This window comes from Manis pentadactyla, chromosome 14 (assembly GCF_030020395.1).
Source record: "Manis pentadactyla isolate mManPen7 chromosome 14, mManPen7.hap1, whole genome shotgun sequence".
Taxonomy (NCBI): domain Eukaryota; kingdom Metazoa; phylum Chordata; class Mammalia; order Pholidota; family Manidae; genus Manis; species Manis pentadactyla.
In genome coordinates, this window is record NC_080032.1 from 23,334,694 (window position 1) to 23,360,999 (window position 26,306).

Consider the following 26,306-nt stretch of genomic DNA (forward strand, 5'->3'; position numbering starts at 1 on the left):
TTGGACCCCGGACCGCTTTATTCCGGAGGCGGGAGCAGGGAGGAGCATCAACCTAGGGGGCGTGGTCACGGTGTGGGCGGAGCGTTGGGTGGGTGACCCGGAGTCGGCTAGAAAGGAGGGCTCGCAGTACGGGGCCTGAGGGTGGGCGTGGCCCAGGACGGCGGGCGTGGTCCGCCGCGAGCCCGCAGCTGGGCGGGGCCTCGGGGGCCGGGCAGGAAGCGCGGCTTCTACTTGCCCGGCATCGAGCCATTGGCCTCCATGTCGGTGAGGTTACCCCTTAGGTCCTGCTCCTCCTCGAAAGCCTTGAACAGTGAATTGAAATTGCCGGCTCCAAAGCCCTGGAGCGGAAGAGAAAGAAGGTGAGCTGCGGGCCCATAAAGGCAATTGTGCTACCCCTGCTTGGCCCCTCCGGTTTGCCGGGGACCGGCGGCACCTGGTGGTTGTGGCGCTGGATGACTTCCAGGAAGAGAGTGGGCCGGTCTTGCACGGGCTTGGTGAAGATCTGCAGGAGGTAGCCTTTCTCGTCGTAGTCCACAAGAACTTTCAGCTCCTAGGTGGGAGACAGGGGATTGACTTAGGGGGATGTTAGCCCGCCCGTCTAGCCTGGCAGGGTGGAACCTTAGAAAGTCTACAGGGGCTCCTGCACCCCCAAAGAAAAGACCCCTTTCTCCTGCAGTTCCAGACACCTCCAGATAGATTCCAAACTGTCCTATCACTACTCCTCTGCCACAGTCCTGTGTAAGCCACCATCAGTTCTGGCCCGGACCACTCCAGTATCTTCCACACAGGTCTATCTGCTTCCCTATTGCCTCCTTACGTCCTCCCCACAGACATCAGAAGGGTCTTTTAAAAATCAGATCATGTCATTGCCCTATTTAAAAATCCTTCAGTGGAAATTAGAACCCTCATATGTTGCTGGTGGGAATGTAAAATGGTGCAGCTGTTGTGGAAAACTGTTCGGCACTTCCTCAAAAGGTTAAACAGAGTTACCAAATAACCCAGCAATTCCACTCCTAGGTATCAACCCAGGAGAATTAAAAACATATATTCACTCAAAAACTTGTGCACGAATGACCATAGCGTTATTTACAATAGCCAAAAAGTGGAAACAGTTCAGATGTGCATCAACTGATGAATGGATAAGCAAAATGTGATATACCCACACAGTGGGATATTATTCAGCCATAAAAAGGAATGAAGTGGCAGGTATACCTCTTTTATTGTGCTTTGCAGACAGTGCATTTTCTACAAATTGAAAGGTTGTGGCAACCCCACATCAAACAAATCTGTTGGTGTCATTTTTCCAACAGCATTTGCTCACTTCATGTCTGCATGTCACGTTTTGATAATCCTAACAATATTTCAAGTTTTTCATTATTAGTATATTTGTTATGATGATCTGTGATCAGGGATTATGACTTGCTGAAAGATGATGGTTAGCATGTTTAGCAATAAAGTTTTTAAATTGAAGAATTGAAGTATGTACATTGTTTTTTCAGACATAATGCTGTAGCACACTTTAATTAGACTACAGTGGAAAAAAGTTTCATATGCACTGGGAAACCAAAAAATTCATTTTAACTCACTCTATTGTGATGTCACTTATTACAGTAGTCTGGAACCAAGCCTGCATTATCTCAGAGACAGGCCTGTACTGATATTTGCTACAACATGGATGAACCTTAGAAAAACAGTATGCTAAGTGAAAGGGGCCAGACACAAAAGGCCATATACTGTATGATTTCATGTATATGACATGTTCAGAATAGCAAATATGTAGAGATAGAAAGTAGATTAATGGTGGGGGTGGGAGAGTAGATGTGTTGGGTTGTGAGGTTTCATTTTAAAGTGATAAAACTGCTTTAAAATTGCTGTTGATGATGGCTGTGCGATATAGTAAACAGCTAAAAGCCACTGAATTGTGCACTTTAAAACAGTGACTTATATGTCATGTGACTTATACATCAATAAAGCTGTTAAAAACAAAACCAGTGGTTTCTGGCCACAGAAGAACAACATACAAACTCTTAAATAATCTACAAGAGGAGTCAGCCCCTGCCACCCTCTGTGAGCTAGGTCATTCCTCTAACATTCCCCTTCACTACTCTAGCCTTTGTGTTCTTCAGACACTCGGAGTTTGCTCCTGCCTCAGGACCTTTGCACTTGCTGTCCCCTCTTCCAGGACTCCTTTTTCCCCAGTCCTTAATACAGTCAACTTCCTCTCATCATCTAGATTTTACTGAAGTGTCACCTCTTCTGAGAGGCCCTCTCTGAATACCTACTTCCTGTAAAGTAGCTCCCATCACTGTCATAGCCTGTTTTAACTTTTTGCACAGCACCAACAGTCTCTCTGATGGTGTTTGTGTTACTTATTTGTCATCTGTCGCCTCACTAGAAAGCAAATCCTGTGACAGCAGGAACCTGGACTGGCTTTCCCTCTGTGCCCTGATGGCTGATACAGGGTAAAGGCTTACATAATACTTGTAAGGCAAGGTGGAACTCAAGCACATCCTCCCTGGCCAAAAGAGGACTCTTCACGAGCCTCACCTCCAGGGTGTCAATGCTCTCTTTCACCCGGATCTTGGCCGACTTGAGCTTCTCCCGGAGTTGCTTGTAGTATGTGGGTGGAACAGCCAAGAACTCCAAGCCTCTCTCTCTCAAGTGGCGAATCTGTCTTGGAGCAGGCAGGGTCAAGGTCGGCCTCGTTCTCTCTCCATGTTCAACACCCCCAGCCAGGTGGAGGTGCTGGGCCAGGAGGAGGCAGAGTCCCTATTTTAGCTCCCCCCAGCTGCCAGGATACACCATGGTCTCATCCCCTTCCTCCTCTAGTGTGGGCCCCTTAGAAGAACAGCAATCACTAACATTTACAGAGTGTGCACTAGGGGCCTGTCTCAAGCATTCTCTGTGTATTGCATCATTATGTCCATGCAGTAAGCTTTAGAGGCATCTGGACAGTTATTATCCCCATTTCCTAACTAGGGAAACTGAGGCATGGAGAGGTTAAATATCTATTGTCAACATAGTAGCCAGAAAGGTTTTATCAAAATATGAGTCAAATCATGTCACTCCTCTGCTTACCTCACAGTGGTGTCTCATCATAGAGTCAAATTCAAAACCCTCACCATCTACCCTCATTCCTACCTTCTCACCTGTCTCCTATCCCTCACTCCCTAGCTCATTCTGTTCCAGCCACCCTGATCTTGCTGCTCCTTCAGTCTTCCTCTGCCCTGTCTGTCCCTTCTGCGTGGGGCACTTTCTCCAGATTTCCATGTGCTTCTCTGCTTCTCACTCTGCATTCTCAGATGTTTCTTTCTTAGTGAGGCTTTAGCAACCACCCTATTTAAATATGCAGTGTCTTTCACCCTCCGTCTCCATTGCCCTGTTTAATTTTCCTCCAGAGCACTCACTACCGTCTAACATGTATTTTACTTCTTTTCCTTTCTGCCTCTATAAGGGTAGGAACTACTGTCTTGGTTGGCTGATGTATCCCAAGTACCTAAAACAATGCTTGGCACATAGTAGGTGCTCAGGAAACATCTACTGAATGAGTGAATGAACAAATGAATGGAGTTGCTGAGGTCTTGCAATGAATGCTTGGTTGGGCCAGGATTGAATGGGACAGTCCAGGTTATTGTCCACAATGCCATGTTGTCACTCACTGAATGCCACAGAAGGAATAGGTCAGACCAGCCTCCCCAGGGGCTGGGTCCAAAGACTAAGAACATTTAATTTGGCTTAAAGGACCTATCGATCTTGTAGCCTTATTAGCCTTAGTTTCCAGGTGAGACAACTGAAGCCCAGAGATGGAGTTGAATCCCCAGAGACACAGAGCAAGTCACTTGCAGACCCAGAACTAGAATCCAGGCTTCCTGTTAGTCTCGCAGCTGCTACTTCTAAGCTAGGAGTGTTCTGTAGAGAGACTGAACACTCTGGGGTGGGAATGTACTTGCACAAGTGTGGCAGGAACCAGTAAGGGAGTCCTGTTAGCCCTCTGGGATGATGAAAGGGGTCCAGGATTCCTCCCACCCCCTACTACTTTGCAGATATTGGCTCTGGAGCTGAGTAGGGAGTGAATTAGGACCAGGAATGGCCTTCTAACCGCTGTGATGATGTCTTGGGTCTTGAGAGCGATGTGCTGGACCCCAGCACCCCCGTTATAGTCCACATATTCCTGTGAGGGGCACAAAAAGGGCCACTGTCATTGGCCCATGTCACCCACGCCCCTCTCCCAGAAGAGCTCTCAAATCTCTTCCCTGCTTTCTTCTTCCCCAACCAAGCCTCTGACACACTGTGAAGGCTCCACCTGGATCTGGGACTTCTTCCTGCCTGGTGCTGGCTCATTAATTGGCATCTTGATGGACTCCTCATAATTGGCCACCACAATGGAGCGCAGAGAGCTGTACTCCGTGTGCACCTGTGTGTCATCCACGGACCAGAAACGGTGGAACTGCAGGTTCTTCAGGTACCTGTTGGGGGCGTGGAGGGACATGTTGGCTCTCAGTGCCAGCTGGGGACTAGGTGCCTGCCCCTATTTCTACCTTCCAGACTTTGTTTTCTGAGGAGGCTCCAAAAGTACCACCATTCATCTTTATAGATTTGTCCTGTTATTATGACAGTTTTCCTTCAGGTGGAAGTAATGCATCTGTGACAAGATCTAAATAGTGTGTCAGTGTTCCATCAGATGGAAGGGCTTTGATGAGGGGCCCTTGCTCCTCCCAGCATAAGGGCCATATTGGGTAGTGACAGTCTTCCTCCAAGCCTTCCAGATTTGTGACACCCTTGGCCTCCTCAGAGGGAGGCCCTGTGGATCACTTTGGGTCTTAAAGCCTCTGGCCTCTATGGTGATAGTTATATAGGAAACAGATGGACTGGTGACTTCAGGGCTAACCTCCCCCAATTGGGTGCTCTGTTTCCCATTTTGCTGTTCCAAGACAATTGCTGGGGAGTGGGCCTGTCCCCTTCTTGGGAAGGGGTTGGGTCAGGGACTCACCACTCTGAGGCAGACACCATCTCCTGATCAGGCTGGTTTCCTACAATGTGATCGATAATCTCAAGATAGCATTTGGGCCTAGGAAGAGGGAAACCATTGGAGGTCAGGAGTAGGCCATGCCCTAAATCCCCCCTCCTTCTTTTCCCCAGGCCCTCAAAAACAATAATAGCTCAGCACTTTTATTCAACATATTACGGGGCGTGCTAGCCACAGCAATCAGACAAGATAAAGAGGTAAAAGGCATCCAAATTGGTCAGGAAGAAGTTAAACTACCACTATTTGCAGATGAAATGATGTTGTACGTAGAAAACCCTAAAACTCCACCAAAAAACTATTAGAACTAATAACTGGATTCAGCAAAGTTGCAGGATACAAAATGAATATGCAGAAATCTGTTGCATTCCTATATACTAACAACAAACTAGCAGAATAAGAAATTGGGGAAATGATTCCATTTACAATTTCATCAAAAAGAATAAAATACTAGGAATAAACTTAACCAAGGAGGTGAAAGACCTGTACTCTGAAAACTACAAGACACTCATGAGAGAAATTAAAGACACAAATAAATGGAAGTCTATCCTGTGTTCATGGATAGGAAGAATTAATATTGTCAAAATGGACATTGTGCCCAAAGCAGTTTACAGATTTAATGCAATCCCTGTCAAAATACCAACAGCATTTTTCAGTGAAGTAGAACAAATAATCCTAAAATTCATATAGAACCACAAGAGACTCTGAATAGGCAAAGTGATCCTGAGAAGGAAGAACAAAGCTGGGGGTGTTATGCTTCCTGGCTTCAAGCTATACTACAAAGCTATAGTAATCTAAACAGTATGATACAGATCCATAGATCATTGGAACAGAATAGAGAGCCCAGACATAAACGCACACATATAGTCAATTAATACATAATAAAGGAGCCATGTATGTATAATGAGGAAAAGACAGCCACTTCAATAACTTGTGTTGGGAAAACTGGACAGATATATGCAAGAGAATGAAACTGGATTATTGTCTAACCCCATACACAAAAGTAAACTTGAAATGGATCAAAGGCCTGAATGTAAGATATGAAACCATGAAACTCTTAGAAGAAAACATAGCCAAAAATCTTTTGAACATAATCATGAGCAATTTTTTCCCAGACACATTTCCTCAGCCAAGGGAAACTAAAAAATGAACAAGTGGAACTACATCAAACTAAGCTTCTGTACAGGAAAGGACACCATCAGCATAACAAAGTGGCATCCTACAGTATGGGAGAATATATTTTGTAAATGACTCATCTGATAAGGGGTTAACATTCAAAATGTGGAAGGAACTCATATGCCTTAATGCCAAAAATCCCCCAAATCACCCCTTCAAAAAATGGGCAGAGGACCTGAACAGACAGTTCTCCAAAGAAATACAAATGGCCAACAGGCACATGAAAAGATGTTCCACATCGCTGATCATCAGGGAAATGGAAATCAAAACCACAATGGGATATCACCTCACACCAGTTAGAATGGCTGCCATCCAAAAGACAAGAAATAACAAGTGTTGGACAGAGGATTAAAGAGTGTGGCATGAGAGGTGAGACAGAAACCTCCTCCCCAAACCACATATAATATGAAAATATAGCAAATACATCTAATCCTGAAAGAGCAACAGGAAAGAAGGCTGCGGCAGACAGCCTACACCTGGGGAAAACAGCAGACCTCAAGGAAAAGAGTAAAGTACCAAAGCCATGATCCGGAGGGACCCAAGCCCTTTCCCCATCCCAGCTCACTGGAGGGAGGAAGAGAAACGGAGCAGGGAAAGGGTGGAGGCCTAGAACTGCTAAACATCCAGCCCTGGAGATCTTCTTTGGGAGCACAAACCTACGTTACATGGTGCTATGGGGATTAGTGGGGTTGGAAAGCTAAGACAGGAGGAATACTTGGAGAAACTGAGATTCCAGCCACTTGGGGAAAGCACGTATTCACAGTCAGCCACTCTGGGACAAAAGAACGGCAGGCAGCTGGACAGCTACATGTAAGAGAATGAAACTGGATCACTGTCTAACCCCATACACAAAAGTAAACTCCAAATGGATCAAAGACCTGAATATAAGTCATGAAACCATAAAACTGTTAGAAAAAAACATAGGCAAAAATCTCATGGACATGAACATGAGTGACTTCTTCGTGAACATATCTCCCTGGGCAAGGGAAACAAAGGCAAAAATGAACAAGTGGGACTATATCAAGCTAAAAAGCTTCTGTACAGCAAAGGACACCAGTAGAACAAAAAGGTATCCTACAGTATGGGAGAATATATTCATAAATGACAGATCCAATAAAGGATTGACATCCAAAATATATAAAGAGCTCACACACTTCAACAAACAAAAAGCAAATAATCCAATTAAAAAGTGGGCAGAGGAGCTGAATAGACAGTTCTCTGAAGAAGAAATCCAGATGGCCAACAGGCACATGAAAAGATGCTCCACATCGCTAATCATCAGAGAAATGCAAATTAAAACCACAATGAGATATCACCTCACACCAGTAAGGATCGCCATCATTGAAAAGACAGACAACAACAAATGTTGGTGAGGTTGTGGAGAAAGGGGAGCCCTCCTACACTGCTGGTGGGAATGTAAACTAGTTCAACCATTGTGGAAAGCAGTATGGAGGTTCCTCAGAATGCTCAAAATAGAAATACCATTTGACCTAGGAATTCCACGTCTAGGAATTTACCCTAAGAATGCAGCACTCCAGTTTGAAAAAGACAGATGCACCCCTATGTTTATCGCTGCACTGTTTACAATAGCCAAGATATGGAAGCAACCTAAATGTCCATCAGTAGATGAATGGATAAAGAACATGTGGTACATATACACAATGGAATATTACGCAGTTATAAGAAAAAAACAGATCCTACCATTTGCAACAACATGGATGGAGCTAGAGGGTATTATGGTCAGTGAAATAAGCCAAGCAGAGAAGGACAAGTACCAAATGATTTCACTCATATGTGGAGTATAAGAACAATGGAAAACTGAAGGAACAAAACAGCAGCAGAATCACAGAACCCAAGAATGGACTAACAGTTACCAAAGGGAAAGGGACTGGGGAGGGTGGGTGGGAAGGGAGGGATAAGGGTGGGGAAAAAGAAAGGGGGGTATTACGATTAGCATGTGTAGTGTGGAGGGGGGGCATGGGGAGGGCTGTGCAACACAGAGAAGACGAGTAGTGATTCTACAGCATCTTACTACGCTAATGGACAGTGACTGTAAAGGGGTATGTTGGGGGGACTTGGTGAAGGGGGGAGCCTAGTAAACATGATGTTCTTCATGTAATTGTAGATTAATGATACCAAAATAAAAAAAATAAGAGGAGAAATAAATAAAATCGAGAATAAAACAGTAGAAAGAATCAGTGAAAGTAGTAGCTGGTTCTCTGAGAAAATAAACAAAATAGATAAAACCCTAGCCAGACTTATCAAGAAAAAAAGAGAGTCTACACATATAAACAGAATCAGAAATGAGAAAGGAAAAATCACCATGGACACCACAGAAATACAAAGAATTACTAGAGAATACTATGAAAAATTATATGCTAACAAACTGGATAACCTAGAAGAAATGGACAACTTTCTAGAAAAATACAACCTTCCAAGCCTGACCCAGCAAGAAACAGAAAATCTGAACAGACCAATTACCAGCAATGAAGTTGAATTGATAATAAAAAAACTACCTAAGAACAAAACCCTTGGACCAGATGGTTTCACTGCTGAATTTTATCAAACATTTAGTGAAGACCTAATCCCCATCCTCCTTAAAGTCTTCCAAAAAGTAGACGAGGAGGGAATACTTCCAAACTCAGTCTATGAGGCCAGCATCACTCTAATACCAAAACCAGACAAAGACAGCACACAAAAAAGAAAAATTACAGACCAATATCCTTGATGAACATAGATGTAAAAATACTCAACAAAATATTAGCAAACTGAATTCAAAAATACATCAAAATGGTCATCCATCATGATCAAGTAGGATTTATTCCAGGGATGCAAGGATGGAGCAATATTTGAAAATCCATCAACATCATCCACCACATCAACATAAAGAAGAACAAAAACCACATGATCTTCTCCATAGATGCTGGAAAAGCATTTGACAAAATTCAACATCCATTCATGGTAAAAACTCTCAACAAAATGGGTGTAGAGGGCAGGTACCTCAACATAATAAAGGCCATATATGATAAGCCCACAGCCAACATCATACTTACTTAACAGCGAGAAGCTGAAAGCTTTTTATTTAAGATCGGAAACAAGATAAGGAAGCCCACTCTCTCCACTTTTATTCAACATAGTACTAGAGGTCCTAGCCGTGGCAACCAGACAACACAGAAAAAATAAAAGGCATCTAGATCGGTAAGGAAGAAGTTAAACTGTCACTATTTGCGGATGACATTATATTGTACATAAAAAACCCTAAAGAATCCACCCCAAAACTACTAGAACTAAAAACTGAATTCAGCAAGGTTGCAAGATACAAAATTAATACACAGAAATCAGTTGCATTCCTATACACTAACAATGAACTAGCAGAAAGAGAAATCAGGAAAACAATTCCATTCACAATTGCATCAAAAGGAATAAAATACCTAGAAATAAACCTAACCAAGTAAGTGAAAGACCCTGAAAACTACAAGACACTCATGAGAGATGAGAGAAATTAAAGAAGATACCAATAAATGGAAACACATCCTGTGCTCATGGATAGGAAGAATTAATATTGTCAAAATGACCATCCTGCCTAAAGCGATCTACAGATTCAATGCAATCCCTATCAAAATACCAACTGCATTCTTCAACGAACTAGAGCAAATAGTTCTAAACTTCATATGGAACCACAAAAGACCCCGAATAGCCAAAGCAATCCTGAGAAGGAAGAATAAAGCTGGGGGGATTATACTCCCTGACTTCAAATTCTACTACACAGCCACAGTAATCAAGACAATTTGGTACTGGCACAAGAACAGACCCACAGATCAATGGAACAGTATAGAGAGCCCAGATATAAACCCAAGCATATATGATCAATTAATATATGATAAAGAAGCCTTGAATATACAATGGGGAAATGACAGCCTCTTCAACAACTGGTGTTGGCAAACTGGACAGCTACATGTCTGTAAGAGAATGAAACTGGATTACTGTCTAACTCCAAACACAAAAGTAAACTCGAAATGGATCAAAGACCTGAATGTAAGTCATGAAACCATAAAATTCTTAGAAGAAAACATAGGCAAAAATCTCTTGAATATAAATATGAGCACCTTTTTCTTAAATGCATCTCCTTGGGCAAGGGAAACAAAAGCAAAAATGAACAAATAGCACTACATCAAACTAAAAACTTCTGTACAGCAAAGGACACCATCAGTAGAACAAAAAGGCATCCTCCAGTATGGGAAAATATATTTGTAAATGACATATCCGACAATGTGTTAACATCCAAAATATATAAAGAACTCACACACCTCAACACTCAAAAAGCGAATAACCCAATTAAAAAATGGGTAGAAGATCTAAAGCCTGCAATGGCAATAAGTACATATCTTTCAATAGTCACTCTAAATGTAAAAAATGGGTAGAGGATATAAACAAACAATTCTCCAAAGAAGAAATTCAGATGGCCAACAGGCACATGGAAAGATGCTCCACATCGCTAATTATCAGGGAAATGCAAGTTAAAACTATAATTAGATATCGCCTCATACCAGGATGAACAACATTGAAAAGACTACTAACAGCAAATTCTGGCGAGGATGCGGAGAAAGGGGAACCCTCCTACACTGCTGGTGGGAATGTAAATTAGTTCAACCATTGTGGAAAGCAATATGGAGGTTCCTCAAAAAACTAAAAATAGAAATACCATTTGACCCGGGAATTCCACTCCGAGGAATTTACCCAAATGAAACAACTTCTCAGATTCAAAAAGACACATGCACCCCTATGTTTATCACAGCACTGTTTACAATAGCCAAGAAATGGAAGCAACCTAAGTGTCTATCAGTAGATGAATGGATAAAGAAGATGTGGTACATGTACACAAGGGAATATTATTCAGCCACGAGAAGAAAACAAATCCTATCATTTGCAACAACATGGATGGAGCTAGAGGGTATTATGCTCAGTGAAATAAGCCAGGCAGAGAAAGACAAGTACCAAATAATTTCCCTCATTTGTGGAGTATAACAATGAAGCAAAACTGACTAGCATTTGGAGAGGGGGCGGAAGATGGCGGCGTGAGTAGAGCAGCGGAAATCTCCTCCCAAAACAACATATATCTATGAAAATATAACAAAGACAACCCTTCCTAGAATAAAGACCAGAGGACACAGGACAATATCCAGACCACATCCGCACCTGAGAGAACCCAGCGCCTCGCGAAGTGGGTGAGATACAAGCCCCGGCCCCGCGGGAGCCGAGCGCCCCTCCCCCCAGCTCCCGGCGGGAGAAGAGCAGGCAGAGCGGGAGGGAGACGGAGCCCAGGGCTGCCGAACACCCAGCCCCAGCCATCCGGGCCAGAGTGCAGGGCCCTCGATACTGGGAAAACAGGGCAGCAAGAACAGTGAGCAGGCACTGGAGGCTGGGCGCCAGAGGACATAAGAAAAGCGCGCGACCATTTTTTTTTTTTGCTTTTTTGCTGCTTTGTTTTGGCGAGCGCTTTTTGGAAGTCTTAAAGGGACAGGGACCCCAATATTAGGGAAACAGGGCAGAAAGACCGGTGAGCAGAGGCCTGAGGCTGGCACCGGAGAATAAAGAAAAACGAACGACCACCTTTTTTTTTTAATTAAAAAATTTTTTTTTTTTTAATTAAAAAAATTTTTTTTCTTGTTTTTTTTTGTGGTCGTTGTTTTGTTTTGGCGGGTGCTTTTTGGAAGTCTTAAAGGGGCAGGGCGGGTCACTTAATCCAGAGGTAGGGAACCCGGGATCTCAGGGCACCCTAACCCCTGGGCTGCAGGGAGCAGGGAGGCCCCTTACGGAGATAAATAGCCTCCCAGCAGCTCCTGCTCCAACGCGACTCCACCATTTTGGAGTAGCTGCCCGAGCCAGGCCACGCCCACAGCAACAGCGGAGATTAACTCCATAGCAGCCGGGCAGGAAGCAGAAACCCTGTCTGCGCGCAGCTGCCCAGCACGAGCCACTAGAGGTCGCTGTTCTCCCAGGAGAGGAGGGCCACAAACCAACAAGAAGGGAAGTTCTTCCAGCCGTCACTCGTCCCAGTTCTGCAGACTATTCCTATCACCATGAAAAGGCAAAGCTACAGGCAGACAAAGATCACAGAGACAACACCAGAGAAGGAGACAGACCTAACCAGTCTTCCTGACAAAGAATTCAAAATAAGAATCATAAACATGCTGACAGAGATGCAGAGAAATACGCAAGAAAAATGGGATGAAGTCCGGAAAGAGATCACAGATGCCAGAAAGGAGATCGCAGAAATGAAACAAACTCTGGAAGGGTTTATAAGCAGAATGGATAGAATGCAAGAGGCCATTGATGGAATTGAAATCAGAGAACAGGAACGCATAGAAGCTGACATAGAGAGAGACAAAAGGATCTCCAGGAATGAAACAATATTAAGAGAACTGTGTGACCAATCTAAAAGGAGCAATATCCGTATTATAGGGGTCCCAGAAGAAGAAGAGAGAGGCAAAGAGATGGAAAGTATCTTAGAAGAAATAATTGCTGAAAACTTCCCCACACTGGGGGAGGAAGTAATCAAACAGACCACGGAAATACACAGAACCCCCAACAGAAAGGATCCAAGAAGGGCAACACCAAGACACATAATAATTAAAATGGCAAAGATCAAGGACAAGGAAAGAGTGTTAAAGGCAGCTAGAGAGAAAAAGGTCACCTATAAAGGGAAACCCATCAGGCTAACGTCAGATTTCTCAACAGAAACCCTACAGGCCAGAAGAGAATGGCATGATATATTTAATACAATGAAACAGAAGGGCCTTGAACCAAGGATACTGTATCCAGCACGACTATCATTCAAATATGACGGTGGGATTAAACAATTCCCAGACAAACAAAAGCTGAGGGAATTTGCTTTCCACAAACCACCTCTACAGAACATCTTACAGGGACTGCTCTAGATGGGAGCACTCCTAGAAAGAGCACAGCACAAAACACCCAACATATGAAGAATCGAGGAGGAGGAACAAGAAGGGAGAGAAGAAAAGAATCTCCAGACAGTGTATATAACAGCTCAATAAGCGAGCTAAGTTAGGCAGTAAGATACTAAAGAGGCTAACCTTGAACCTTTGGTAACCACGAATTTAAAGCCTGCAATGGCAATAAGTACATATCTTTCAATAGTCACCCTAAATGTTAATGGGTTGAATGCACCAATCAAAAGACACAGAGTAACAGAATGGATAAAAAAGCAAGACCCATCTATATGCTGCTTACAAGAGACTCACCTCAAACCCAAAGACGCGCACAGACTTAAAGTCAAGGGATGGAAAAAGATATTTCAAGCAAACAACAGAGAGAAGAAAGCAGGTGTTGCAATTCTGGTATCAGACAAAACAGACTTCAAAATAAAGAAAGTAACAAAAGACAAAGAAGGACATTACATAATGATAAAGGGCTCAGTCCATCAAGAGGATATAACCATTATAAATATATATGCACCCAATACAGGAGCACCAACATACCTGAAACAAATATTAACAGAACTAAAGGAGGAAATAGAATGCAATGCATTCATTCTAGGAGACTTCAACACACCACTCACTCCAAAGGACAGATCCACCAGACAGAAAATAAGTAAGGACACAGAGGCACTGAACAACACACTAGAACAGATGGACCTAATAGACATCTACAGAACTCTACATCCAAAAGCAACAGGATACACGTTCTTCTCAAGTGCACATGGAACATTCTCCAGAATAGACCACATACTAGGCCACAAAAAGAGCCTCAGAAAATTCCAAAAGATTGAAATCCTACCAACCAACTTTTCAGACCACAAAGGCATAAAACTAGAAATAAACTGTACAAAGAAAGCAAAGAGGCTCACAAACACATGGAGGCTTAACAACACGCTCCTAAATAATCAATGGATCAATGACCAAATCAAAATGGAGATCCAGCAATATATGGAAACAAATGACAACAACAACACTAAGCCCCAACTTCTGTGGGACACAGCAAAAGCAGTCTTAAGAGGAAAGTATATAGCAATCCAAGCATATTTAAAAAAGGAAGAGCAATCCCAAATGAATGGTCTAATGTCACAATTATCGAAATTGGAAAAAGAAGAACAGATGAGGCCTAAGGTCAGCAGAAGGAGGGACATAATAAAGATCAGAGAAGAAATAAATAAAATTGAGAAGAATAAAACAATAGCAAAAATCAATGAAACCAAGAGCTGGTTCTTCGAGAAAATAAACAAAATAGATAAGCCTCTAGCCAGATTTATTAAGAAGAAAAGAGAATCAACACAAATCAACAGTATCAGAAACGAGAAAGGAAAAATCACGACGGACCCCACGGAAATGCAAAGAATTATTGGAGAATACTATGAAAACCTATATGCTAACAAGCTGGGAAACCTAGGAGAAATGGACAACTTCCTAGAAAAATATAACCTTCCAAGATTGACCCAGGAAGAAACAGAAAATCTAAACAGACCAATTACCAGCAACGAAATTGAAGAGGTAATCAAAAAACTACCAAAGAACAAAACCCCCGGGCCAGATGGATTTACCTCGGAATTTTATCAGACATACAGGGAAGACATAATACCCATTCTCCTTAAAGTTTTCCAAAAAATAGAGGAGGAGGGGATACTCCCAAACTCATTCTATGAAGCTAACATCACCCTAATACCAAAACCAGGCAAAGACCCCACCAAAAAAGAAAACTACAGACCAATATCCCTGATGAACGTAGATGCAAAAATACTCAACAAAATATTAGCAAACCGAATTCAAAAATACATCAAAAGGATCATACACCATGACCAAGTGGGATTCATTCCAGGGATGCAAGGATGGTACAACATTCGAAAGTCCATCAATATCATCCACCACATCAACAAAAAGAAAGACAAAAACCACATGATCATCTCCATAGATGCTGAAAAAGCATTTGACAAAGTTCAACATCCATTCATGTTAAAAACTCTCAGCAAAATGGGAATAGAGGGCAAGTACCTCAACATAATAAAGGCCATCTATGATAAACCCACAGCCAACATTATATTGAACAGCGAGAAGCTGAAAGCATTTCCTCTGAGATCGGGAACTAGACAGGGATGCCCACTCTCTCCACTGTTATTTAACATAGTACTGGAGGTCCTAGCCACGGCAATCAGACAAAATAAAGAAATACAAGGAATCCAGATTGGTAAAGAAGAAGTTAAACTGTCACTATTTGCAGATGACATGATACTGTACATAAAAAACCCTAAAGACTCCACCCCAAAATTACTAGAACTGATATCGGAATACAGCAAAGTTGCAGGATACAAAATCAACACACAGAAATCTGTGGCTTTCCTATATACTAACAATGAACCAACAGAGAGAGAAATCAGGAAAACAACTCCATTCACAATTGCATCAAAAAAAATAAAATACCTAGGAATAAACCTAACCAAAGAAGTGAAAGACTTATACTCTGAAAACTACAAGTCACTCTTAAGAGAAATTAAAGGGGACACTAACAGATGGAAACTCATCCCATGCTCGTGGCTAGGAAGAATTAATATCGTTAAAATGGCCATCCTGCCCAAAGCAATATACAGATTTGATGCAATCCCTATGAAACTACCAGCAACATTCTTCAATGAACTGGAACAAATAATTCAAAAATTCATATGGAAACACCAAAGACCCCGAATAGCCAAAGCAATCCTGAGAAAGAAGAATAAAGTAGGGGGGATCTCACTCCCCAACTTCAAGCTCTACTATAAAGCCATAGTAATCAAGACAATTTGGTACTGGCACAAGAGCAGAGCCACAGACCAATGGAACAGACTAGAGAATCCAGACATTAACCCAGACATATATGGTCAATTAATATTTGATAAAGGAGCCATGGACATACAATGGCGAAATGACAGTCTCTTCAACAGGTGGTGCTGGCAAAACTGGACAGCTACATGTAGGAGAATGAAACTGGACCATTGTCTAACCCCATATACAAAAGTAAACTCAAAATGGATCAAAGACCTGAATGTAAGCCATGAAACCATTAAACTCTTGGAAGAAAACATAGGCAAAAACCTCTTAGACATAAACATGAGTGACCTCTTCTTGAACATATCTCCCCGGGCAAGGAAAACAACAGCAAAAATGAGTAAGTGGGACTATATTAAGCTGAAAAGCTTCTGTACAGCAAAAGACACCATCAATAGAACAAGAAGGATACCTACAGTATGGGAGAATATATTTGAAAATGGCACATCCGATAAAGGCTTGACGTCCAGAATATATAAGGATCTCTCACGCCTCAACAAACAAAAAACAAATAACCCAATTAAAAAATGGGCAGAGGAACTGAACAGACAGTTCTCCAAAAAAGAAATACAGATGGCCAACAGACACATGAAAAGATGCTCCACATCGCTAATTATCAGAGAAATGCAAATTAAAACTACAATGAGGTATCACCTCACACCAGTAAGGATGGCTGCCATCCAAAAGACAAACAACAACAAATGTTGGCGAGGCTGTGGAGAAAGGGGAACCCTCCTACACTGCTGGTGGGAATGTAAGTTAGTTCAACCATTGTGGAAAGCAGTATGGAGGTACATCAAAATGCTCAAAACAGACTTACCATTTGACCCAGGAATTGCACTCCTAGGAATTTACCCTAAGAATGCAGCAATCAAGTTTGAGAAAGACAGATGCACCCCTATGTTTATCGCAGCACTATTTACAATAGCCAAGAATTGGAAGCAATCTAAATGTCCATCAATAGATGAATGGATAAAGAAGATGTGGTACATATACACAATGGAATACTACTCAGCTATAAGAAAAGGGCAAATCCAATCATTTGCAGCAACATGGATGGAGCTGGAGGGTATTATGCTCAGTGAAACAAGCCAAGCGGAGAAAGAGAAATACCAAATGATTTCACTTATCTGTGGAATATAAGAACAAAGGAAAAACTGAAGGAACAAAACAGCAGCAGAATCACAGAACTCAAGAATGGACTAACAGGTACCAAAGGGAAAGGGACTGGGGAGGATGGGTGGGTAGGGAGGGATAAGGGGGGGAGAAGTAGGGGGGTATTAAGATTAACATGCATGGGGGGGTAGGAGAAAAGGGAGGGCTGTACAACACAGAGAAGGCAAGTAGTGATTCTACAACATTTTGCTATGCTGATGGACAGTGACTGTAAAGGGGTTTATAGGGGAGACCTGGTATAGGGGAGAGCCTAGTAAACATAATATTCGTCATGTAAGTGTAGATTAGTGATAGCAAAAAAAAAAAAAAAAAAAAGGGCAGTTCCTGTGTGGTAACCTCCAACGAGTTCTACACAAGGGTATAAAGGGCATATAAAAGTGTAGGCAAAGGGTCTGTTTGTGTTTATACAGAGGATCAAAGCCTAATTGGGCTACCCCGAAAATGAACTAAGATACGATATGAAAAAGAACTTCCAACATCTGCACTCTCTGGAAGACTCATGCCAGAAGATGATCATCAAAAAACCCCAACAAAGATCCACGCACTGCTACAGCTGTAGATGCACTTATCCCACCAGTTCCTGGACTTGCCATGGGAATGAGGAAGGAGATATCTAAGCTGGCCTGTGCATACAGTAAAACAACAAAATTGGACTGGATCTATACTGTTGGAACTCAACCAAGAATTTGGAGAAGTGCAAATTGTAGCGCTCCAAAGTCTTACAACTAAAAACTATTTACTGTTAAAAGAACATATGGCATGTGAACAGTCCCCAGGAATGGGTTGTTTTAATTTGTCTGATTCCTCTCAGACTGTTCTAGTTCAGTTGGACAATATCCACCATATCATAGATAAGTTTTCACAAATGCCTAAGGTGCCTAACTGGTTTTCTTGGTTTCACTGCAGATGGCTGGTAATTACAGATATGCTTTGGTTATGTAACTATACTCCTATTATGTTAATGTGTGTGTGCAATTTAAGTAGTAGCTTAAAACCTATACATGCTGAAGTTACTCTACAAGAAGATATATCAAAGAAATAATCAATCTTCCCATGTTTTCTTCCGCCTGCTACTTCTATAGCTTTTCTTCTTCCTTCCTAATTACAACCCTTAAATAGAATTCGTGCCTCATATCAAATTTACCGAGTATCATAATTCTTCCAAGTGGTAAAGATACCTCAAGACAAATGCTGGGCATAGAAGCCACAGGGCATAAATATGCAAAGAAGTAAAAAGCTAACTTTTTCAAACAATAAGGCTTCTCTCTCACTTACCAACTTCACATTTCCCTGTATGGCCCCGGAAGATGACTGGTTAGCCAGAGACGGGTAAGATTCCTCAAGGGAGGAACAACCTAAGACAGGCACAGTCGCAGGGGGGCCATCAGGTGAGAAATTGGGGATCAACAGAGGTGAGGCTTAGAACCTCACCCCCACGCTCTGAGAGAAATCTTCTGCATACGTGGATGTTTTATTGCCCTTGTCTAGCTTGGATTAACACATAGTCTACAGGCACACACCTGATCATCTACATGTGCTCTCTTACAACACTAAACTATGTTTTCTACCTTTATCTTGTATCTACCTACCACTTCAGCATTTTATTAAAAATAATAATAATAAAGAGAGAAATGTGGTATCCACATATAAATCAAGTATAAAAACCAAATGAGTATTCATATTTGAACTGACTGTTTATAGTTCATAATGCATGAGCAAAACCGAAAGTTTCTGTGATGACTGCCCTTGTACTGTTCACCATGTAACTTATTCATTATGTAAGAATTTGTTCTACATGTAAGAACTTGTTTGTTATGCCTCAGAAGATTGGAGACTGACAAAAATTAGGCTTGGGGTGGAATAATGATTGTGCATTGAGAATTGACTCCCCTATACAGAATTTTATTGTCGTTAACAACCATTTGATCAATAAATATGAGAGATGCCCTCACAAAAAAAAAAAAAAAAAAAAAAAAAAAAGGACAGACTTCCAATGGTAAAATAAATTAGTAACCGGGATGTAATGTATAGCATAAGGAATATAGTCAAGATATTGTAACAGCCTGGTAGGGTGATAGCTGGAACCTAGAATTATGTATATAAATGTTCTACCACTGTGTTGTACACTTGAAACTCATGTAATGTAATACTGTGTGTCAACTACCCTTCAATAAAAAATAATTATTAAAAAAAAAAAAAAAAAAACTGACTAGCATTTACCAAAGGGGAGGGGTGGAGGAGGGGAGTGGGGAGGGAGGGAGAAAGGGATTGAAGGGCATTATGATTGACACACATGGTGTGTGGGGGGGGGTTATGGGGAAGACAGTGTAGCACAGAAAAGACAAGTAGTGACTCTGGCATCTTACTACACTGATGGACAGGGACTTCAGTGGGGTATGGGGGGACTTGATAATATGGGTGAATGTAGTAACCACAATGTTTTTCATGTAAAACCTTCATAAGAGTTTATATCAATGGTACTTTAATAAAAAACAAAAAATAAAAAAAATAAGTGTTGGAGAGGGTGTGGAGAAAAGGGAACCCTCCTACACTGTTGGTGGGAATGTAAATTAGTGCAGCCACTGGGGAAAGCAGTATGGAGGTTCCTCAAAAAACTAAAAATAGAAATACCATACAATCTAGGAATTCTACTTAGAGGAATTTACCTGAAGCAAACAAAATCCCTGATTCAAAAAAATATATATGCACCCCTATGTTTATAACTGAATTATTTACAATAGCAAAGATACATAAGCAACCAAAGCGCCCATCAATGGATAAAGAAGAGGTGGTACATATACACAATGGAATATTATTCAGCCATAAAAAGAAGAAATTCCACCATTTGCAATAAAATGGTTGGACCTAGAGTGTATTATGCTAGGTGAAATGAGCCAGGTGGAGAAAGACAAATAGCACATGATTTCACTTATTTGTGGAATCTCAAAACAAAACAAAACAAAACAAATCGAACAAAATAGCAGTAGACTCATAGACACTGAGAAGTGACTGGTGGTTACCATGGGGGAGGGACTGGCATGAGTGGGCAGGGAGGGTGAGAGGGATAAAGAAGCACAAAAATTCTCAATCACTGTAAGTCAGTCACAAGGATAGTAGAACAGCATGGAGAATATAGCCAATGATTCTGTAACATGTTGACAGACAGTAACTACACTAGTGGCGGGTGAGGATTTAAGAGTATGGGGAACTGTTGTGCCATTGTGTTGTATATCTGAAACCAGTATAAGATTATATATCAATGATATTTCAATTAAAAAAGCAATAATAGCTTACTGTTTCATGGCATTTACTACAGGTACTTTGTGTCAACTCATGCACTATTACTAGCCCCATTTTCCAGTTGAAGAAACAGCAGCCTAGAGAAAGAAAGTCACTTGCCAAGGATACATAGCTATGAAGTAGCAGAATTGGGATTTGAACCCAGGCCAACTGTTTGCAGAGCCTATGCTCCTAGCCTCCTTGCTCTCTTCAAGCCACCCTTGGGGACCCTTGTAGTTTCCCTGCAGGCTCCTGGAGGCTCTGCCCTCTCAGAGATGCACAGTTGGCATGGAGGAGAGGGGCGTTGTCCTCCACCCAACCCCTGGCCCGAGGGGCACTCACAGCTTGGAAAGTAAGGGGTCCGTGAACACTAGAGGCTCGAATCCAGGCAAGAAGCAGCCGCTGTAGTTCATTTTCTCTACCAGGGTGTGTGTAGTGTCCCCATACTGTGGGTGGAAAACAACCTGGGTTGGTCCCAGAGCTCCCGTCCCTGTTGAGGTCATGGCACCAACACAGTACAACCCGGGTCTGACCCTAACTCGATGTGTGATCTCAGACAAGTCACTTCCCCTTTCTGAAATGAATTGCAATCTGTCATTTGGGACATTATTTGACTTTCTGCCCCACAGAACCAGAAGCTCTGGAAGTGTGGGGATGCTTTTGCTCATCCTGGTACCCTCAGCGGCTAGGGCACAGACTGGCATGTGGCAGGCACTCTGTAAATGAAGACCGATGAGGGCTTTGGTTCAAATTCTGCTGAAGGGCTTCTTCAGGGGTCTTGGCAATCTTTAAGTCATATTTAACCTTGAGGGGGCAGGACCTAGGACTGTCTCTGCATGATAACAGCACAGGTGCTAAACAGACTTGGTAACCTTTGCTGAATATCTGTGATACGCCAGGCGCTGTTGTTCTAAGGGCTGTACACTATTTATCTCATTTGACTCCTACAGTGACTCTAGGCAGGGTTATAGTTAAAGAAAGCAGAGGCACAGAAAGGTTAAATAGCATGCCTCAGGTCACACCTGTGATTCAGCTGCAGTGCGTGATCATTTAAAGGGTGTCCAGAGAGGCAGAGTGCCTTACTCAGCCTCCCACAGCGAAGGTGGGGAGGGGACTCCCCAGACCCCACCTGCCTCCTTTCTTCAAAGCCCCGCCCCAGCCTACACCCCATGCTGCCACCCTCCTCCCAGGAGAAGGAAAGCCCTGAGGTGCTGTCAGCAGCCTCTGCCCACTGGTCAAGCATTTCAGGAGGAGATCTGAGGCAGAATATCTGAGCTTCGTGGCAACAGGGTTGGCTGGTATAGTGGAGTGGGGTGGGGCAGGGGAAATCCTGGCATCTCAGCGGGTGCTGACAGCAGAAAGGGTTGGGGACCTCAGTCAACACACCGTCTGCAGCACAGCGAACTTCACTTTCCCAAATTTGTCTTGCTCTACCCAGGGCTCCTGCACAATTTTGGCGCCACGCTCCCGGGCTTTCTGCAGAGGAGATAAGGTGGGGGAGGCAGTAAGTGCCGGACCCCCCAGGCTCTCCTGGGGATTGCCCTGCTGAACTGCCTCTACAGGGTCCTGCTGTAGCCTTCTCCAGTTTTTCCAGCCCCAGGCAGGGCTCCAGCCAGCCTCAGCTGTTGCCGCTGATGCCAGGCCTGATGCCCCCTGTTGGCAGATAGGGAAACTGAGACCCAAGCCCAGAGTTGGGTCTGTGGGAGACAAAGCACGTGGGGGTAGGGGGCTGTACTGCCTCTAACTCACTCTGTGTCCCTTTCCCCTTTCCAGTCCTCAGTGTCCCCATCTGTAAAAAGGGTGGTTGGATAAGAAGAATATGAGCCAGCATTTACTGAGTCCCTACTATGTGTCAGACCCTCTGCCAAGAGTCTTACATGCATAATTCACAACATACTGCATGCCTATGCTTATTGCATGTCAGGTGCTGCTATAGGTATTAGTCTCTTTAATCCTCACAGCAACATTACATGAAAGGTCCTGTTATTGTCTCCATTTTATAGAAGAGAAAACTGAGGCACAGAGAAGTCAAGTCACTTGCTCAAAGTTGCATAGACAATAAGATTCAGATCTGGGCAGTCAGCCTCTGGAGTCTATGCTCTGAACCTCTAAACTGCCTCTTGAATACAGTGTTTGGTGCAGTCTTGCTCAAGAAGTGGTCATTGTGGTATCGCCTCCTTGCAACGACCCAGTGATGTAGGTGCTGTGGTTGTTCCCATTTTACAGATGTGGAAACTGAGGCTCCAAGTGAGGACATATTGCAAGAGGCAGGATGTTGCTGGATGGAGCTCAGGTGTGTGTTACACTGAAGTCTGGGCTTGTCGTTCCCTCATGGCAGTGCCCTCCAGCCCTGGCAGATAGGCTGACAGAGGGCAGGCCGAGCCTTATGGCTACGCTGCTGCGCCAGCCCAGCTGCAGTCTCACCTGCACAATGTAGTCACAGTCTTCCACCTCAAATGCGATGTCCTTCACACCGTCGCCATGTTTCACCAGGTGGTCGCCCATCTCTGTGGCAGGGGAGGTGGGTGGCACTCTTGTCATGGCCCCTCACCTGTGCCATCAGCTTCCTGGGCTCCATCTCCTTCTAGGTGGGGAACCCTCCTGAACCCTGACCCACCCCCATGTCCTTGACCCTATCCACAAAGCCGTGTCTCCACCCACTGGCCACCCTGAATCCCCAGGGCCCCCTCACCTCTGTTCCAGGGGTTGAGGGCGGAGGAGAAGACAAACACAATCTGAGACATGGAGAAGGGAGGCGTAGCTGGTAGCTTAGGCAAGTGTGTAGAGGTGCACCCTGCCCCATCCTCCCTGCCTGCCTATGAGACCCCCTCGTGCAGTAATAGGACCAGATCACCCCTTCCAGCCAGGCAGGACTCCTTGACCCTGGGTTCCATCCCCTTTCCACCTTAGCTTCCCTACAGCCCTTGGGGATGGAGGCTTCTCTCATGCCAGACCCGCCTGGGGTCCTGAAACAAGCCGGGCCTCCCCCTGAGGGAGAGCTCTGGGGAGCCCATGGACCAGGGCAGTGCTCAGACTTGCAGCTCTGGTGTCTGAGGTCTCTGCTACCTTTTCCTGAGCATCTGCAAGGCCAGCATTGGGCCAGGCTGAGAAGAAGAAACTAAGAAGGTCCCTGTTGCAAAGGTTTTTACAGAGGTGCCCTGGTGGAGGGCCCAGTGGGGCTGTTGGAACAGGCCAGGGGAAGGGCCTCTGGGTCTACTTCACCCAGGGTCCCCAGGGAGCTCAGAGACCAGCAAGGGGAGAGAGGCTGGCCTCTGGATGAGTGGGGGTCCTGTGCTGGAGACTCACCTTCCCTTGCTTGATCACGTGGCTGACAACCTCCCGGGAACCTGTTTCCAGGCCCTTGTAGGCTAGAGGTTCAAAGCCCATCTTGCTGCAGTAGAATGATGCAGCCTGTGCCGGAGTTGTGACAGGTTTGTTAGGGCTCTCCTAGCTGAGAGCCCCCAGTCACCCTCAGCCTGTCTGCCCCATTGCCCCAGGTGCAGAGTCCCTCCTGGGAAGAAAGACTGCTCCCTGGCCCATTCTGACCTCAGATAAGTTTCCTGTTAGGGTCTGAGGCCCTGATTGTGTAATTAGGACCCAAAGAGTGTCTGTCCTTCCTGGGATGGTCCCAGCACTGGCCCAGATCCTCCCCTCCCAGAAGCCAATCAAAGACCTGGCTGGAGGCCTGCCCATGTCCAGGAGGCCCTCCTGCCTGCCTATTGCCCATTCCAGCACCTCTCCCCAGCTGCTACCTGCTTGGCATTGCCAACCCAGAAGGTCACAGAGTGGAAGTGTAGGAATCGGCCTCTCTCGGGCTGCAGAAGGAGAGAAGGGGTGAGGGAGGCTGAGTCACTGGAAGTAGGTCTAGGGAAGTGCAGGTAGAGAGGTGTCCCCTAGCCACCTCCCTTGTCCCAGCCTCAACCCCAGAAATGAGGAGAAGCCAACTGCCCCCTGCAGCCTTGCCAAGCCTCAAGAGAGGTTTTTGGGTAGAAATTGAGCTCCTGGGGGTTTGAGATTGGGAAGCCCCAGCAGGAGGGGCTTTTCATGGAGGGAAACAGCCTTATGATACAGCAACATGGATTTAGGTTAGCTCTTAGAAAGAACTTCCAGACAAAATTAAGGGATTGACAGGAATTTCAGGAGAGGTAGGTTTTTCTCAGGAGGCTGAGATTGAGACTAGCTCGGAAGTTGGGGGTGGGGGTCACAGAGATGACCTTGAGGGTCTCCTGGGTATCACATTCCCACCATAGTTGTTCTGCTATTCCCAGTCTGCCAGGGCTGTCACTGCCCTGCTTACCTTCTCTCCTTGGTTGCTGTAAGTCGTCTAAAGAGAAAGAAAAGGACAGTGAAGACTTGGAAGCTTGAACACAGGTACTTCTGGAAGTCTCACCGAGATCATCTCCAGGGCAGGCTGCCATGGCCCCAGACAGGCACTTACCATCACTGATTTTGGTCAAATTCCTGCTGGGAAGGCTGGGACAAGAGGCCTGCAGAGTCTGGACTGATGTTTTTAATACCCAGCAGGTCCCGCCCCCTGGCCTCCTGGCCTTCCTGGGGGTGGGAGCCGATCCCAACCCTGGAACATCCAGCCATGGCCTCATTGGACAGGGAGATGCTGCCCAGAGAGGGGAGTGACCTGCCTAAGGCCACTCGCCATGGGGAGCAGGGATGGGGCAAGAAACAAAGGACCCCAGGGTGGGACCCTTTCTAGGACCCCAGGCTGGAAATGTGACCTCTGCCCTCTAGGATCCAACGCTCAGAGGCTAATGTCAGCTTGAGTGCCTTGGTGGCTCCAGAATTATTATTTAAGGAGCATTTGAAAGGGATTAGGGACTGGTCTTGAAGCTCTGTTTGCATAGCAAGTATGTGGTTTACATTTAGGTAAAAGGGTTCTATTCCATTAGTGGTTAGGCAAGGGTATGGGATTTGAGTCCCAGATGTGCTGTGTACTATATGCTGTGTGCCTGGGGAAAGTCATCAAACCCCTCTGAGCCTCAGTCTCCCCGTCTGTGAAATGGGAGCAATAATAATGTGATGGGGATTAAATGAGATAAAGCATAAGTTTTCAGAACAGAGCCCTGCCCACAGTAAGGTCTCTATTAGTGTCGGTTATGATTGATTATGTTTCTTTGGGGTTTTGGTGGGGCTGATAGAAAATAGGGCCCCTTGGCATTGCCACAGCTGAGTACTGGGAAAGACGTTATGGCCCTGCCCTGCCCCCGGTTCTCAGTCTCTGAATTCAGAGTGGTGGAAGCTGATGCTGATGGCTCTGGGAGCAGGAAGCCAGGGCTCTCTCCAGCACCCCCCCACATCAGTCCTCAAGTCTGGCTTTCCGGGAAGATGGAGTGGCGACTGCTGGTCAGCCATGGCATTTACCTGAGGGCTCCCGGACAGCCCCCTGCCGCTGGCTCCACCCTGGGCCACAGCAACTCTGCTGCTGAACATCTTGCCGCCTTCCCGGGGAACTGACTGCCAGCTATCCTCATTGCTTGGAAACTTTTTCCAGCCTCTGATGCTGACAGTCTTGGCACATGACTGTACTATAACTCCTTAACCCCTCCTTGTAGTTTGGCTTCCAAAATGTCCTGCATTAGCTCCCCGCAACCGCCGTCCACCTTTTTTTAAATGCAGAAAGCAGACCATCATGGTTAATAATGACCTCAAGGCTCATTTTCCAACTTTCCCATTTTTCAGATGAGAAAACCAGACAAACAGCAAGAAGGTACCTGAGGGTTCCCCAGTCTTTCCTTCCTTTCTCCTTCCCATGTCTCTCCCTCTCTACCAGAGAGCAGAGAGAGGCTTGTACCAGGGACGAGCCCCTCCCGGCAGCGTCCTCA

General features: G+C 44.5%; 1 protein-coding gene across 5 annotated transcripts; it reads right to left on the bottom strand.

Annotated features, from left to right (window-relative positions):
* On the bottom strand, positions 1–25,929 carry HPD (4-hydroxyphenylpyruvate dioxygenase). 5 transcript variants are annotated; one of them, XM_036929543.2, is made up of 14 exons: positions 24,908–25,013; positions 24,767–24,793; positions 24,222–24,284; positions 23,776–23,880; positions 23,162–23,204; positions 22,894–22,976; positions 21,856–21,945; positions 20,812–20,915; positions 4,991–5,068; positions 4,304–4,466; positions 4,100–4,171; positions 2,548–2,670; positions 434–550; positions 1–338 (listed from the first exon to the last, which is right to left on the bottom strand). In XM_036929543.2, exons 1-14 carry the CDS (start codon positions 24,908–24,910, stop codon positions 228–230), a joined length of 1,182 nt encoding a protein of 393 aa, XP_036785438.2. In that variant the 5' UTR covers positions 24,911–25,013; the 3' UTR covers positions 1–227. The 5 variants fall into 5 exon arrangements, with proteins under 5 accessions (XP_036785438.2, XP_036785441.2, XP_036785443.2 ...); XM_036929546.2 differs by lacking the exons at positions 23,776–23,880; positions 24,908–25,013 and adding an exon at positions 25,846–25,929; XM_036929548.2 differs by lacking the exon at positions 23,776–23,880 and having other exon boundaries at positions 24,908–25,014.
* Positions 25,930–26,306: the final 377 nt, after the last annotated feature.

Bases quoted from the DNA above. Each gene is read 5' to 3' on its own strand.
- HPD (XM_036929543.2), bottom strand. The intron at 23,205-23,775 runs GTGAGTCTCCAG...TCCATGTCTCAG, and splicing joins ACGTGATCAAGCAAGGGAAG to ATTGTGTTTGTCTTCTCCTC. The intron at 4,467-4,990 runs GTGAGTCCCTGA...CGCCCCCAACAG, and splicing joins ATGGTGTCTGCCTCAGAGTG to GTACCTGAAGAACCTGCAGT.